We start from the raw sequence: 16,300 nt of genomic DNA, 5'->3' as shown, positions 1-16,300 counted from the left end.
ACACCGTTAGAGCAAAGCCGGGCTCTGCACAGGAGACACCCAGCCTTTGAACCGCAAGCAGGTGGTGCCATTAGCCTGCTTTGGCTGCGTGCCTTTCACCAGCACCACACTGACCCATTCGTTTCAGCTGTACGTGAAATGATAAAAAAGGAAGCTACTTCTAAAAAAAAAAAAAGGGAAGATTTTTTTCCAAAGCCTATGAGACGTGAGTGGGTTTCAAAGCTAAAATTGGTTCAACAAGCGGAAATGGCCATTTTGTCAGCACCCAATTCTAAGTAGAGACAGAGCTCAGGCGTGAAGTCTTTCTCCAAATCCAAATCATCCTTAGCTTTTTTAGGTCTTTCGACATTTCTTCTTTGGTTTGCATTGCAGTATTTCCTGCAGGTCTTTGCAGTGAGACCTATTTATTACCATTCATTGTACACGTACCATACCCTTGTGCACCAAGGTCTTCTCATCCTCAGGTTGCATATTATTATTTGGCCAGGAAAAAATTAGTAATAACTGCTTCCATTTTTCAGCCCTTACTGGAAACGTGGCCTTCCTCACTCCCTCTCCATGTGTGGTAACACATCTCACTCAAATTCTGTTTTTTACCAGAACCTTTCAAAGCACTTCCCCAAGGTGAGCAGTAATACCGGCGTCTGGATTCTGATGGGAAACCAAGTCACAGAAAATACGTAGAGCAACGCCCAGGCTGCCCTGATGGGAAGAGATGTCGCTGGGGTAGTCACTAGAGCCCTCTGCGCGCAGGGTGGGCGTTCACAGACCCGTTCCTACGCTGGGTCTCCATCCCAGAGTATGAAGGTCTCAGTGCTTCCAAAAATCAGGAGTAGGGTCCCCAAGTGGGGCACCAGCACCCAGGAATGGGCAGCAGCTGAAGGATCTTTGTGAGCCTGGTCACTGCGAGTCGGTGGCAGGGTTAGGACTTAAGCCGGCTCTCCCTGTTCATTGATTCTGGCTGTAACGTGCTGTGTAACCTTTTAGCCAAGGCTCCTTTCCAAACTGAAATGAGAGTGGTAAAACCAAAGACGAACTCCTTAATTACTGAGATTCACCGCTGGCATCTGAGCTCTGTCTGCCAGGCTTGGAAAGAGGAAGGAGGTGGTATTTAGAGAGCCAGAAATTCAGGAACCAGTAACTCTCAAGCCTGCAGCTGAGCGTAACATGCTGACATCTGGCTGAAACTCTTGGCAGTTCACTTGGGCGATGCTGAAACGCTCCAGCAGCTCTGCTAGGAAATCAACAGCGCCAGACAGGTATGGGCTCTATAAATGGATCTCACCCGCAGAGCTCATCAGGCCTCCTGACAGATACACATCTCGCAGGCTGGTGCCATTTGTTCTATTGTAGTCTCAGTGATACGTTAATGTTTGAAGATTACGCAGGCTTTTCGAGCAGGCTTTTAACTCTATGAGACAGTCTTTTCTGATAGCGCTTCCTTGCACATTTTTAATGACTGATTTATTTTGTCTATTTTTAATCGGATTCCTTGCTTCAGACTCATTCCCACAGTGCAAACTGTGCTCTCATCCAGAGGGACTCCTTCCTTGAGATTATTTTGTTAAATGTTTGTATTCAGCTTCCTACCAATCTGAATTCCTCAAGGGAAAATTCTCCCCGGGAAATCTATTGATGTTCAAAGGATTGAATCTGAAGGATCTGAGGATCCAAATCCCAGCACTTTATCCTTCCAAGGTGGAGAAACCAAGTCTTGTATGATTTTCTAATGGCAAGCCTCACCACACCTGCCGGGTTTAAGTTTCAGGTCCTCTGTTTCTTCCTTAGAAGAAACTGGCAACATGGGCCAAATCTTGTCTTTCTCATCTCATTTGCTTGCCTTCCACAGAAATGATTGCATTTTTGCAAAGAACTTAGGAATGAAAGTTACTGTGTATGCACCAGTAACGGACAATGTAATTAAATGATGGATGATCAACGTTTTTATAATGTGCCTTAGTTCTGCCGCTTGGGATAAGACACTCGAACTAAAACGTGTCCCATCCTACCTCTAAGATGGCAAACCTAGGCAAAAAATGTAACTTCTAATCTTAGGCAGTTCTGTTTAATTTAGCATTAGGGCATTTGTGATAAGCTAGTCACCACCACATCTCTCAAGTAAAAGAAAACCAGAGTCAACAGTTGTGTGGGGCTCTCTCAGGAGTGGTGGGGATTGGGGAAGCTGGGGACCAGCAGCCACCGTCTGTGCCATTTTGGAGAAGTGCAGAAAAGCTTTTGATAGCTGAGAATACGGGATGGTTTTTTTTTTTGCTATTGGAGGAGTTACTTCTTACTGTCATTAGTTTCAACCTCACAAGGTGAGCAGGACCATTTCACATGCTGCTCAGCTTACCTGAAGCTATATGTTGTGCACCTGGAATAGACAGGGGCAATTTTTTAAAGCATGGTGTGGAGGCTGGAGGAGGTAAAGCTAAGAGGAAATCAATATCTGGGAAATTGCTGCAGGATCCTAACACTGTGTCCTTTGTCAGCGAAGGATTGGCACTGAAATAAAACTAGCTGGCATGTGCTCTGCCCAAGGACCCTAGGGAGGGTAGGTCTGCATGGATGTGACTCTGAAATCCAGCAGTTCCAGCTGCAGGAGGTACCTGTGGCAGCTCGTAGCTGGCCGTAGGCTCCATCGGGCTTGCACTGGTGTAGGCTTGAGTTTAGAGGGCAAACAGACACTTACCCACTGCGCATTGCTAACCTGAAGCGATGATCTGTAGGGGTTCAGCTGAGCGTTACATTCCTCATGTTTTGGGAGCCTGTGGATGCTGACAGCACTAGCTGCGGTAGGGAGGAGAGGTGGGGAGAAACTGGGAAGGTTCTAGGGACAAATCAAGAGATATTCTAAAGAGAAAAAGCTGTTCATTTTGCAAAACAAGTTTGTCATCTGTTCTGCCAAATTATTACTGATACTACCCCTAAAATGAAGTTCCCATGAGGAATGCTGTCACACATCTAGTACATTTAGACTTTGAATGCCACTGATACGCACAGAGCAGCTCCCAGGCTGTGAGGAGTGCAGAACTGCAGCCAGAGCCACCCTCCTGCGCGTGCAGGGGCTACCAGCCCTATCTGCGTGGCTACCCTGCTGAAAAAAATGACCACGAGAACAAAGACCATAGTTGCCAGCTCAGATAGACACTGCAACACAGATGGATGCAAAACTGGCTCCAAACAACACTGGATCCTATCACAGTCTGTAGCATCTTCATCCAGAGACGTTAGCAGCCAGAGAACCCATCGTGGGACTCAAGCCGAGGCTGAACTGCCAGAAGAGTGGGGATCAGAGCCATCTCTGCTGCAGGGCAAGCAGCCTCGCTAGCCAGAGGGAGTGCTTAAGGAGTCTGGAGGAGCTCCACAAATGACCCTTCTGGGTCCTGGGAAGATACGAAGGTTTTGACTAAAGCTGGGACAGGAAATCCCAGGGACAGAAAAGCTGCTCTATTTATGCTGTTTCAGAACTCCTAAGCCGCGTACACCCGACAGCCTGGAGGGTTTTTTAGAAATTTCTGCTGCTTCCCGCAATTAATCTGAAGTCACATAGAGAGCTTGTTGTGCGAGTCTTGCTGGGTTCAGCTGTGCACGACAGGAACCCAAACCAAGGAAACCCCTAGGATGATGGAGCTTTACATAGCCTTCGTTGAAAGCAGCTCACTTGAGATATGAATGTGGCTCACAGCCCTCCTAATCCAAGCTGGGCAGCAGGCAGCTATAAACAAGTCAATTATAGACTGATTCCCCTTGGTCTGAGAGATATTGCCTGGTATCTTACAGCAGCTCTGTGCAAGGCAATGGGCCAGGCGGATAGAGAATTAGCTCAAAACCACACTATAGGCTAATACCTTGAAATAGCGTTGGCTCTCGACTGGTTTAACAACATGGTCTGATTCATCTGTTCAGCCAGTGTAACACCAAGAGAGTGGAAGAAAAATAAGTCATGCTGAAAAATTGGTGCAACCAGTCTCACACATGAGAGAGCATGAACAGATTGTTTCAAAAAAGCAAACAAAAATCCCTTTCCAGCTTGCAGAGTCAGTGTGCAGCTGTGTGCACCAGTACAGGGATTTTGGAAAACCTGCTCTGCGCTATGCAGAAATCCCCTTCTGGTGTTCAGGAGTAGATGATATAAATGATATACCTGCCTGATTTGCACGGTAGTTCCTCTCCCCATGAACAGGCTGGTGCCATTTCTTTTTACAGCTGGAGGAAGGCAGTACTTCTTGCTCCGCTTCACGTTGTTGTTCAGTTTCTGGATTACACCAGAAGGCCCCTGGTCAGCTGCTCAGTTCAGGGTCAGCTCAAGGGTCCGTTCAATCCTTTTTCATGATTTCTCTGAGAAGTGTCCTGGTCCTGATTTGATACCAAATGTGAGCCCTTGGAGCACTCAAAGCAGGGAGAGCACAAAGGCATCGGCGCACATCTGTCTAGGTATAGAGCGACTGTTATTTAACTCCACAAAGTCATTTGGCGTGCTGAGCTCACCCAAGCCTTTCTGACTGTGGGTTACTGCTTACTGAGAGCCCACGGTTTGCAAGGAGGATATTGCGTCGCTAAGAAGTGAGCCATAATCACAGTGCTGATTTCTCACCTTGGCAAGAAGCAAAGGGGTGATGGCGGAGCATTAGACCAGTGCTGAATGCTTTCGACCCCCTGCACACGCAGGCACCCACATGCACACCAGATGCACTTGTCCTTCCCTGCAATCCGTCTCTGCCATCGATAGCTGCGACGAGTGCTGTGGTGCAAGGTGAAGGTATTCTGCAGCAGGCAGATATGAGTCATCTCACCTGCGGAAACTTCTTCCCAGCATTGAGTCATGCAAGCCCTGAGACAGAAAGGTCTGGGTCCCCATCAATTCTGGGCATTATAAAGTCAATACGAAAAATCTGGCAGGTGGAGCTCATGCTGGCACCTCATTTTTAACTCCTCCAAACTGTCCTGGTCTTCTCGGCACCAAGGCTATGTGTTCTTTTTAATGGGGCTTTCATAAACCTTGTTCCAGGAACGAAAACAGCTGCCAGCACATGCAGCACCCCAGGGAAGACCCTTGCCTTTTTCCAGAGCACATGAACGGAGCAGGGCTCTCCAGCTGCCTTGTGTGCTTGATGTGAAGCTGTGATGTTTGCGAGGGACTGAAGCATGAACTGCCCCGCTAACGCTAGCAGGTGTGAGTAACAAAGGAGAAGGAGGAAAAGGCTGATAATCAAAGAAAAAGAAAATAGCAAAAAGATAAACCCTCCTGAGCAGGCAGTGTGAGAAAGTATTAATGGTTAACTCTCTCTCATTGTGGAGTAGGAGGAAAAAATGCAATTGCAAAGGGACAGAGAAGTTTACCTTGCAAAGCAAATTTGTCATTCGCCCTGCCAGATTATCGTTGTTATTATTTGCTCTTCACTCTTTGAAAGATAAAGAGAAAGCATGCAAATGACCCTCAACTACAGGCATAACCCCCTCCCCACAACCTCCGTGCCTGCGTCCTTGCACACACAAAAAAGAGGATGCTAAACACAGCCTTTGAAATTCAGGAGGATAATTGATTCTCTGACGTGTAGAAGCCCACAGGACTCCTGGGCGAGCACAGGTATAAAAAGAGGAGATGCACCTCCCTGGCAGCCAGAGGACAGCTGGGGGGAGATCCGAGAGCGTCCTCCCTGCTCAGCACGCGTCCCGCGTCCTGTCCAGGCACCGCGCGGAGGGGACGGACCCAGCAGGGCTCACAGAAGCAGCTCTAGAGAAGAAGAAGTTAAATTCGCAACAGGGGAAGGAAACACCTGAGCAGGAGCCCATCTAGGAAGAGCTTGTTTTCCAAGGGAACAGTAAGTGTGAGTCTCTGTATGTGCGTTTAACAAGATAACGTCTATTTGGAAATTGGAGAAAATTAAAGTACACTGAAATGCAATCAAAGCTGGCATCAGTAATTAGCTTTGCCAGGTACAACATCCTTTGTACCATACAAAATTTTTTGTACCAAGCTATAGAATGAAACAATAATTGAACTATAGGATAAGTGCAAATCAATAGAATAAAACTATAGGTGAGCCTTGTAAAAACATGTTAGACGTTTACTAACTGTAGCACAGTTTTCCGCCTTTGCTATACTGATGCGAGTTCCTTCCTGGAAAATGAACGCTGTTTTACTCACCTGGCAATAAAACCGTGTTTGAGCCAAACCAAAGTGTGAAGAGAAGCACTTCTCTGGGTTACGGATAACGCGGAGCCAGCTACAGCGAGGCAGAGTAAGGCACTTAGAAGGATTTCTGCTTTTCTAATGTAGTATTTCATAGTATAAAAGTCTGAACTTTATAAAACTGCAGGCACGGTAAAAGCTTGGTTTCATCTACGCGGTGGTATTTCTAAGACTGATCAGGTTAAGGTTTCAGAAACAGTAAGAGACAGTTACCCCATCTCTCCAACACCATTGTCACGATGCTGCTGTTAGCTGTTGCTGTTGCACAGGATAGAACGAAGCTATTATGCTTTATCTGCTAGAATGGCGCCAAAAGCTCTTCATCTTAAGGGGAATTTATTTATTAATCATTTTTTCACATGCTGCCAGAATGGAAAGTAAGGTGTTCCTCACCTCAGGAGAATATCAAAGGTGACAAGGTTTTACAGAGCTGTCAGGCTGCCTGTCCGCAGGGTGACACTTAAATTCCCTGGCTTCTCCTCTGAAATAGCAGACGCTTTGGGGAAGGGGTGTAGGACTTTCATTTCAGGCTCCTTCCTGACCGAAAAAAGGAGACAGAAATACCCAAGAAGCAGACTGTAGTGAAGGGAGAGAAGACAAAGCAAGATGGGAAGAAAGGCAAAACCAGAAACTAAAAAAAAAAAATTATCACAAAGAAACTAATAGCAGAGGAGAGAAAAAAAAAAATCTCAAAGGGACAAAAAGTGATTCTGGAGGAAAACCCAGCATTCAAAGAAGAGAAACCAGATACAGAAAGAAAGTGGCAATCAGGGCTGTATCCTAGGAAGAAAAAAGGGAAGGAGACAGCATTGGACTAGGTTTGCTTTTAATTTCCACTGATATTTCACTTCTCAGCTCACATAGCAGCTTTCCTGGTACTGATTAAATCTCCTGGTTGGCACTGTCTATAGATGCTGGTGCCACAGTCTCCTGGTACCCCCTGGCAGATGCTTTAGATCACTTCTGTCTAAAAAGAGATCTGATTTGGGATTTGTCTTGGAGATATTTAGGGGAGAGAGGCATAAAAGAGGCATGCTTTTTCAAGTTCAAATGAAAAAAGAAGAAAAAAAAAAAAGGCAGGAAATTTGCCCTAAAACCTGGAGCCCTGTAAGTCTCTCTCAAAGTCACTTTTTTGTTTCTTCTGAGCATTGCTTGGCTCTCTGAGGGGCCAGAGCAGTGCCGTAAGAGACCAAGGATCGGAGGTAGGGGATGCCACCCACGCGTTTGCAAGAGGCTCTGCTGGAGCCAGGAGCAACGGCGCTGCTCCCAGGGGAAGAGACAGGGAAGCTGCTGGTCCCCCGGCTGGGAGCACGAGCAGCTGGAAACAGGGACCAGGCTGAGAATGAGTTTGTGATAAGAAACCCCATTCCTTAGTGCACCACCTTGCCCACGTCTGTCCATGCACTTCTGATGCTGCCACTAATTCTGTTTTTAACTTCCATGGTATCAAGATTGGCCCCGCTTGCATAAGCACCAGTCCTTAATTAGCCTTCCCCCCTTTCAGAAGAAGTGGACAGCTACGTCCGAGCAGAAACACACAGCTCACTGCTGACATTTCCCATCAGAACGGGCCCCCTCCTGCCAGCACCGTCAGTAAAACCCACTGCCTGGAAAGTTCGCTTGGGAAATTAGAAACCCAACCAAACCCCTTCCATTTGGAAACTGCTCTTTTTGCAATCAGGTATTGTTATACATTTGAAAGGGTTTTTTTTAAAAACAAAATTCTAAAGTGTTTTTTTCTCTTATGGGGATCAAACATCTTTCTGCTCTTTTCTTGTGTAAAATAAGACAGGGAACAGGGAAACTTGGTATTTTAAAGATTTCTATCCACATTCTTAAAGAATCTTTTTTGAGCAAAAGATCAATCGCTTTCAGTCAAAACTCTGGAAGAGCGTTCACTGAAATACCTTCCTACTGTCCCTCGCTTCCAATGACAAAAGCATCGCGTTCAGCTCCGGAGGGCGTGCGACCTCAGACGACTCTGTCCTGAGTCATTCGCAGCACGCCCGCCAGCCCCAGGATGGCAAAGCTCCGCAGCCGTCTGTCAGAGGACGGACACACAGCTCAAGCCCACCTCACCTTCCACCGAAGCGGGTGCTGGGAGCTGCGTAGGCGCCTCGCCGAGCAGCGGGGGCTCCTCTCGACACAGCACCAGTTCAGCTCTCCCGAAGGGACGTATTTCGGTCCAGTGCCCCCTCTCCCCAAGCACAGACTAAAGGAGCAGCCTGCATTTTGTTTAGGCTAATCAAGCTCAGCACTGTTGCCTCCAGTGTTTGCCAGGGTTACCTCTGGGCCGATAATACCCCTCTGCCCAGGAATTTTATTTGGATTTCTCTATTTCTCCCCAGTCTCTGGACAGCAGCAAGGCAGCCCAGACCCGTGCCCACACACGTCCTCAGGAGAGCAGAGGGCAGGAGAGGTCCCAGGGGCTGGTCATAGATAGTCCTCTGCAGGCGGTGCCCTTGCTTTTGGCAGCCCCTGCTAACTGCCGCCCTCCAGCTTCCAGGTGCTCTTCCGCTGGTATTTACAGCCCGTGCAGCGGTCCCTGGGGTCTGCCCCAGCCTGAGAGCTCTCCTTCAACCACGGTGGGGGGACAGGTCAATAAGGGGGGCCCACGGCATGAAACCCTGCTCATCAGCCCTGCCTCCTGACCCAAGAGGGGTCACACACAGCCACTGCTCCCAGGAATTGCACACCCTAGCAAAGATTTTGCCATGTCAAGACATCTCTGCATTGGGAAACACCATAACCACAAACACGAAGGCACGTTTCCAGTCCCTTCGTGCCGATAAGTGAGCAGGGGGACTGAGGACACAAAGGCAGCACTTGGCCTCCCCTCCTGGCCCTGAACATCTCACTGCCACTGACTCAGACTGCTCTGTATTTCAGGTGACCCCAAAAGGTGGAAGATGCTGGATAAGGCCACCCTGCTCCTGTTTCTGCATTTAGTCGCATGCTCCATCTCCTCTCCTCTCTACCCAGCTCTCAGGTAAGCTGCCGAGTGTTTTATCCACGCTGTCATTCCCTGCCTCATCTCTGACCTTGCGCAAAATAAGCACGTGCCAAATTAAGGTTGCCAGCACTTCTGAAAGCCAAATGAACTGTATGTGTGTTGGTAAACCTACTTCTTTACCCTGGCTTAATTTTTTGGGAACACTGCTAGCCTAGGGGCGGTTTCCAAAGAAGGCAGGCACCTGACATGGAATATTTCAGTGCAAGCAGTTGGTTTTGGAATGGAATGCTGTGTCCTATAAAGGGAAATCTGGCCATCTCCAGAGCAGCCAGCACCTCCATCACTGATTGAAATTTGTGCCTGCAGGCCACCTGCATTGAAATCAAAACTGCAGATATTCTAGTACATCAACCCAACAGCTGCCTATTAATATTTCAAGTATTTCCTTGTCAACTGTTAGAAGTTGTAATATTACTTCCTACCAGTACAAATTGATGGAAACACAAAATTGAGTATTGAGTTCTATAACGTGGATTTGCAATGTCCCACAGAAAATGCTTTAGCCTTGTGCCAAAGCCATGGCATAACGATACCAGAATCACTGGAATTTTGCTGCAGGATGCTGGGAGCTCAGCGAGGGGGCAAGTGTGTTTGGGGCAGCTCTATCAACCATCTTTTCACTGATGAAAGAGCCTCAGGGCAGTTTCTAGCTGGGGAGAGTGACAGACAGCACTTGTATTGCAGATGAGATGAGGATGGCAAAAGGAGAAAGAAAAAGCAGGAGAACAGGGAGTAGCAGTCAAGAAGACTGATCGCGACTGGCAATTGAGCACGTCTCGCAGTATGCCTTGGGTTTGTCTTGCAGGTACAGTCCAGAGCCGGTTGCTGGCAAGGCCGTGAACTTCCAGCTACAGCACAGCAGCCCACTGCAGAGCCATAACCCCTCGGCGGAGGAACAGGAGGAGGAGGGTTTGTTAACAGACCCCACTGAGAAAAGGTTTGTACCTCACCTCTCAGCCCCGCTGCAGCAAGAGTACGCTGGTTAGGATCTTCTCCCAGCCCGGGAACAGACCAGCAGGTCACTTAGTCCCACCAGCACCACAAAGTCCAGACTCCAGGAGGAGAACACAGCTGAGCCCTGCAACCAGAGCAGAAGGCTGTGACCGTGCCAGCTCTCACCATCACCCATGTCCAGAGCCACGTCCTGCTGTCCCCCAGCAGCAGGGACATACTGACAAGGGCAGGGTCACAGGCCCAGCACTCCTGCAGGGAACATAATTTTCCACCGAGCTCTGGGAATCGATCTGTACAGTTGTTAGAGCCTCTCCCTTCCACCCCTGCCAGGATGGAGGATGTTTATTTCTGTCTGAAGCAGAGAACTCATCCTTACAACAGTGGGGACCAGCCAAGTGGCTTGTGCTTCCCTTACCCATGGATTTTTGGGAACCTGGGTCTAACCACAGGCTAGAGACCTTCTGGAGGCTGCTGCCACCCTGTCCCAGCCACAGCCCTCCCAGGAGGTGACCGTGCTGCTGCAGAGCACAGGAATGTCCCAGCCCCAGCTCTGCCTCTCCCAGCCTGTGGTTCTCCTCCTTCTTTCCACTGGTTCTCTAACCTCACCTTTGGTTTGCAGGCACTTCTCCTTACTTGTTTTAGTCTGGATACTGATTAACAGACATTTTATTTTGCCTGCTGCCTCCCTGTCAGGACTGAGCTCCCTCAAATCCTTTTACCCTCCAACACTAACACAGTCCAATACTAAGAGGCGTTTGCTATGGTTACCTGCCCCTCGACTCAGCAGTGCTGAGTCTGGTGTATTTTGCCATCTGAAACACCCATTTCTCACCCAGAAGGTTCATTGCTAGCTCAAAGAGCACACTTTGTGCTTGTCTTTCACCCCTAGGATGCAACGCCATGCTGATGCCATATTCACTGACAACTACCGGAAATTCCTGGGGCAGATTTCCGCCCGCAAATTCTTACAGACCATCATTGGCAAGCGGCTTGGGTAAGCCACAGCGCTTTGCTGTCCTAGGGCTAATGTTTTGTTTGTTACACTGGGCAGTCTTCATGCACGCAGCAGAAATAGCGGCCTTCCACTGCAACAGAAGCCATCTCTCTTGCTGTGCCACATCCCGAAGGGCATCCTGCATCCCTATGTCTCGGATCCCTCTAATCACAACTATCGTTAAGCAGCCTAATTAATCCTTTCCTCCAAGGCTATAAGTGTCAGATCAGCTGAGAGCTCTACCATAATATCAACAAGCAATAATGTTTGCAAATAATAGTTACAATGATCATTCACAGGTAGGAAACAGTTATCCCTGGCCTGGTTTGAACACAGAAAGCAGCCTCTCCACTACCACTCAGGTAGCTGTGGCTAGATAGATCAGTGACTGCCACTAAATAAGACCAACTAGTCAGATGCGAGCCAGTTCTGATCCCTCTCCTAACACAGGAGCAAATACAGCCGACCAATTTCTTACTGAAATGACGCAGAACAGTCCCAGGCTCAGACCCAGCAGGTTCCCTTGCCGCGCTGCTCAGCCTGAGCCAAACTTTGAGCGAGGGACTAAAAAAAAGCACCTCTGAGACAAAGATGTTTCTCATCTTTGCGTAACAGAAGCAGCGAGAGCAGCCCAGGAGAAGGGGTGCACGAATTTCTGACAAGGCGCCAGTCTGACAGCATCCTGATGGACAGCCGCTACCACCAACAGATGGTACTGAGGGACTTCCTGGGAGCCATTCTGCAGAATCAAAGGTAGGTGGGAATCAGTTCATTATCTGCTCACCGCAGGAACAAGACAAGGTCCTTATTGCTGTCTGGCTTCCAGATGTGAAGCTACTGGATTAAGGATCATCTTTCAGATACACAAAGAGAAAGAATAAAGCTCTTACCTGACCCCATAACCCAGTCCTTCCCTTGCACGGGCAAGTAGGGTGCAGATAAGGAACAGCCTGTCCTGAGCCAGCCTGCACCACACACACTGTGCTGTCTTCTTACGCTCATAATTCAGTAAAATAGCAGCAGAAAAAATAATTTCTCTCTCAATCCCAATTATGTCATAACTGCCCTGTTCTCTTCTTTCACAGGCCTCAGGACATCAACAGCAGGCAGTTAGAAGGCTTTCCCAGCACCCTGGCTAAGCTCATATAAATATTTCTCCCTTTTTCATCTCCCCATGCTCTGGTGAGTACCATTCCCTGCTCAATTCTGTACATAACGCTGCTTCCGCGCTGCTCAAGCAGTCTGAAGGCTCTCCTTCAGCAAAGCCGACTCCCACTGCTGTCCATGAAAAAGGGTGCTTGCTGCAATTTAAGGGGAAAAAACTCCCAATCAATTTTGTCAAGTACCTGAAGTCCTGTTAGTCTGAACAGATAGACCACGAGTGTCGTGAAGCCACATGTAGATGTCCAGGAACAGGCTTCCAGCAACCAAGAGCAGCCTTGTAAAGCTATCTGAGACTGCCCCAGTGTCTAAGCTAGGCTAAAGGCAGACAAAAGTCTTCCCCCAGGAGCAGAACCTGCTTCTAGATCCCTGGGACATTTCAGGTTTTCCCTGCACTGAATAGGAGAGGAAACCTTACTGTTTTCTGTACCCCTCACTCCTGAAAGTAGTCACCTGGAACTTGAATTACGCTCTGAATCTTACCAGCCCTGGGGGACCGAGAGCCAGCACAGTCCGTCCTTGGGAATACCTTGACTCGTACAAATGTCAGTTGTCCTGTTTGAAGCAACCTCATCTTATTCCTCTGTCCCATAGAAATTAAGCCTGTCCAACCCTTGCCAGCACAATATAAAGGGGCGTGGAGAGACCTGTGTACATAATAAATAAAAAGGGGTCCGGGGAGGGGGGGAAATCAGAACTTTACATAAAATTGTGCCTATGGATGCAGCTGGGAGACCATGGCATTTCAGCATCTCTCTTGCCATGCTTGACTCGGTTACGTTTCCACAAATAACATCAGCCAGGAAAAGCCTCCAAAGAATGAAGAAACTTCCCTGTGTGCTCACAAATTTTTCTCATAATTCTCTTTTCCTCCTGCTTCCACCTAGAATAATTCAGAGCTCATGGATCTAACTGTACAGAAAGCCCTTCACAGCAATGAAGACATTCCCGGATGTGACCAGCTGGAAACCGATTCGTATTCTCCTCAGATCTGTTCAAAGGAATGCAGTTCTGATGCACTAAATTTACTTCAGCCTTTACAATTTAACTCCCCTCTCTAAATACTGGTCTGTGTATTGAATCAGGGGGAAAAAAAAAAATACCTCCATGGTTTAACCTCAGGCTGCTTGACACACGAAGACTAAAACAACCGGTACACTTGTAATCCTGGGGACATATTGTCTACTAATTAAGGCTTTCAAATCACAAAGCATAGCAAAATTTCTGTCAAGTCATCATTCTGTTTGAGGGCCTGATTAATAAACATGAGGCCACCAAAAGGCACCTTTAGGCAACTTAGTAAATTGATTACAGCTTCCTCTAAATAGATGCTGATGGCACAACCACACACAGAGCTCACATCAGGGCAAGGTAAGACACGAATCCACACGTCTACCACCCATCGGAAACGCCGCTGTGGGCTGCTGCTGTCTAGCTCCTTGATACAGAGCCCTGGCAGCAAAACTGAGCTCTAAAAAGCTCAGCTACAGTTACTGCTCAGCCTTGAGGTGTTCAAGCTGAAGCTACAGCTCTGCTCTGCAAGAGTTAAAGGAGATCCCTGTGCATCACATTGGGCTGTCACTGTGTTTTAATTCAACATGCCATCCAGTGGCTCTGAACTCCACCGTGGCTAGGGTTACAACTGTAAATGTTTTCAAAAGAGTAAGTTATTAACCCAGCGATCTCACACAGCTCCTTCCTTCCCTGTCACCCCAATTCTCCTGTTGTTTGTGTAATAATTATGTCTTCAGAACTGTAAATAACCTCAGGATGGGGTCTGCTTTCCCATCATTAGCAGGAAATAAAAGTTGTTCTAAATAAACCTGTCCAACAGCAGGTCAAGATGGCTCTTTGTCTGTTGAGACGTTAGTTTCTTGATTCTGGGCCCAGAATAGAAGATGTCACTCAAAGACAGCGGTCAAGTGCACCAAGGATGACTCGGAGCTGTGCTGATGAAGGCACCAGGTCCAGCGCCAGTAACTCAAAACCAGGCTGGAAATACAGTGGCATACAAACATACATTAAGGCCTCTGAAACCATCCCTCCTTGTACCTGAACAGCTCCTTGATAGTCTCCAGTAGGTATCATCTCATTTTTTCACAGCTGACCATGTTTTAGGGCAGCGGGCTCCAGGATGCATGGAAATGAGCTGATATTTGCATCAAATCCCTGAAGATTACATTCTCCCTGTTCAGGTTTTACAATTCTAGCACTATGAAAATATTACCAACTGCCCAGCAGGCTGGGAAGCAACGAGGGGATGTTGAGGGAGATCAGTGCAGCTGCGACAGCAGCAAGCGCACTAATGGGTAACCTGTTCCCCTTCTGCAGGCAGGCAGCTGGCACAGCGGGACACAAGCCATCCTTCTGCTTCACAGTGCACCTGGACAGAGAACCACAAAAGAAAAAACAACCTCCGTAGGCCTCGTTCAAAATGTGTTTGTAAACCTGTTCTGTAACAACTAACACACTTGAAGCCATTAGGACTTGCTCCAAGGGGAAAAAAAAACCAAAACAAATCAGCTTCCTAAAGTAGTAAATAAACATGGTGGCAAAAAAAATTAAAATTCTGTTAAGTGGCATAAAACCTATATGCAAACACTAGATTGGATAATCCAAATAAAATTAAAACACCTATCAAAAACACTTTGGAAAGACCTAAGTCTGTATGATTAAACAGCTGGGTGAGTGCAGCTGTTTGGAATAAAAGGGAAAGTTCAGTTTGCATCAAAATGAGGAAACAAATGCTCCAACTCTGGGAGATAAATATAAAAACAAATAAAGCAAACCAGAAAATGTCTGAGGAATAATAGGCCAGAAGAATAAAAACCTTTCCTAACGCGTAGCCAAGGAAATCAATAGCAACACGCACAGCTTGGAGAAGATACATCACGGTAGCACTCCATGATTTTCTTTTTGCATCTGTGCTCTCCTTGGATAACGTGCCAGAGCTCTACAGGGAAAGCACTGGGGGATCTGTCCTAGCATGAAGCATCAGCAGAGAAATTATAAGCCAAAGCTGATGAGTGAGCCGTAACAAAATATGAGGCTCAAAAAGAACTCACCAGAGTGAAAAGGAATTCCAGGGTAAAATACTACAAATAGTAGCTTAACTATTTCTTGCTTAAAACTCCCTTAGTCCCAGAGGACTTTAATGCAGCATGAGATCAGGTTTTTGAAGGAGCGCAGAGGAGGTTAAAGGAGTTCATTAAACCCCTATGGCGCCCAGTAGTGTTCACAATGAACAAAGGGGTAGGAACTACTACAAAGAGCAGAAACAGTGAGCTAAGTGTGAACAACTGCAGCACGGAAGAGGCAAGATGGCTTTTATAAAGTGGAGTCATGTCTCACACATGTGAAGTTCTTTGGAGGATTCGGCTCCACACCCTTTATCCACATGCTTGCTGGTTGATATAATTTTCTTGGATCTCCGAAAGACATTTGATAAAGTTCCTTTGCCAAAAGGCCTTTAAAGAAACTAGTCTGACACGGGACAAACAGGAGCCAACACATACATGCAGGGGAGGGAGCAACTGCTAAATTTCCCATGTGGAAGTTACTAATCAGGAGGAGATTTTGGCCTTTGGTTATTACGTTCAGTGTGTCCTTCAATAAAGCCCAAGTCTGCTGCCTCTACACTGCTTAGTGGTCTGGAAGGTAGTAATTAATCGACAAGTTAAGAGCTCAAGTAACTCAAACATGGCCACATGGCAACCAGCAGATTCCTGGCATTCGGTCTCACAGAAGAACAGAGGCAATAACCTCAACCAAAGTCATATTTGGAGTGAAAAGGTTACTTCCAGAAGCTGGAAAGAAAGTGAAGGCACTCAAGGGACCCACCAAACCTGCCAGGGTCAGACACAGCCAGGCACGCCAGCACCGCAGCTGGCTCCCCGCAAGGGCCAGGCCCCCAGGACTCCTCCTGCCTGAGCCCCAAGGGCCCACAGCAACTCGGCACAGCCCAGCCCGGCGCCATCCTGAA

General features: G+C 47.5%; 1 protein-coding gene across 1 annotated transcript; it reads left to right on the top strand.

The window, feature by feature from the left end:
• Window positions 1–4,157: 4,157 nt before the first annotated feature.
• Window positions 4,158–14,126, top strand: GHRH (growth hormone releasing hormone). The gene is made up of 6 exons (XM_087749742.1): window positions 4,158–9,185; window positions 10,015–10,146; window positions 11,053–11,157; window positions 11,773–11,910; window positions 12,243–12,339; window positions 13,206–14,126. Exons 1-5 carry the CDS (start codon window positions 9,106–9,108, stop codon window positions 12,304–12,306), a joined length of 519 nt encoding a protein of 172 aa, XP_087605868.1. The 5' UTR covers window positions 4,158–9,105; the 3' UTR covers window positions 12,307–12,339; window positions 13,206–14,126.
• The last annotated feature ends 2,174 nt before the right edge of the window (window positions 14,127–16,300 follow it).

The sequence above is a fragment of the Nipponia nippon genome, unplaced genomic scaffold, assembly GCF_047370975.1.
Source record: "Nipponia nippon isolate SJK-2023a ecotype South Korea unplaced genomic scaffold, ASM4737097v1 scaffold_13, whole genome shotgun sequence".
In the NCBI taxonomy this organism is placed as follows: domain Eukaryota; kingdom Metazoa; phylum Chordata; class Aves; order Pelecaniformes; family Threskiornithidae; genus Nipponia; species Nipponia nippon.
The sequence above is the reverse complement of the archived record's forward strand: the minus strand, read 5'-3'. Positions and strand labels throughout refer to the sequence as shown.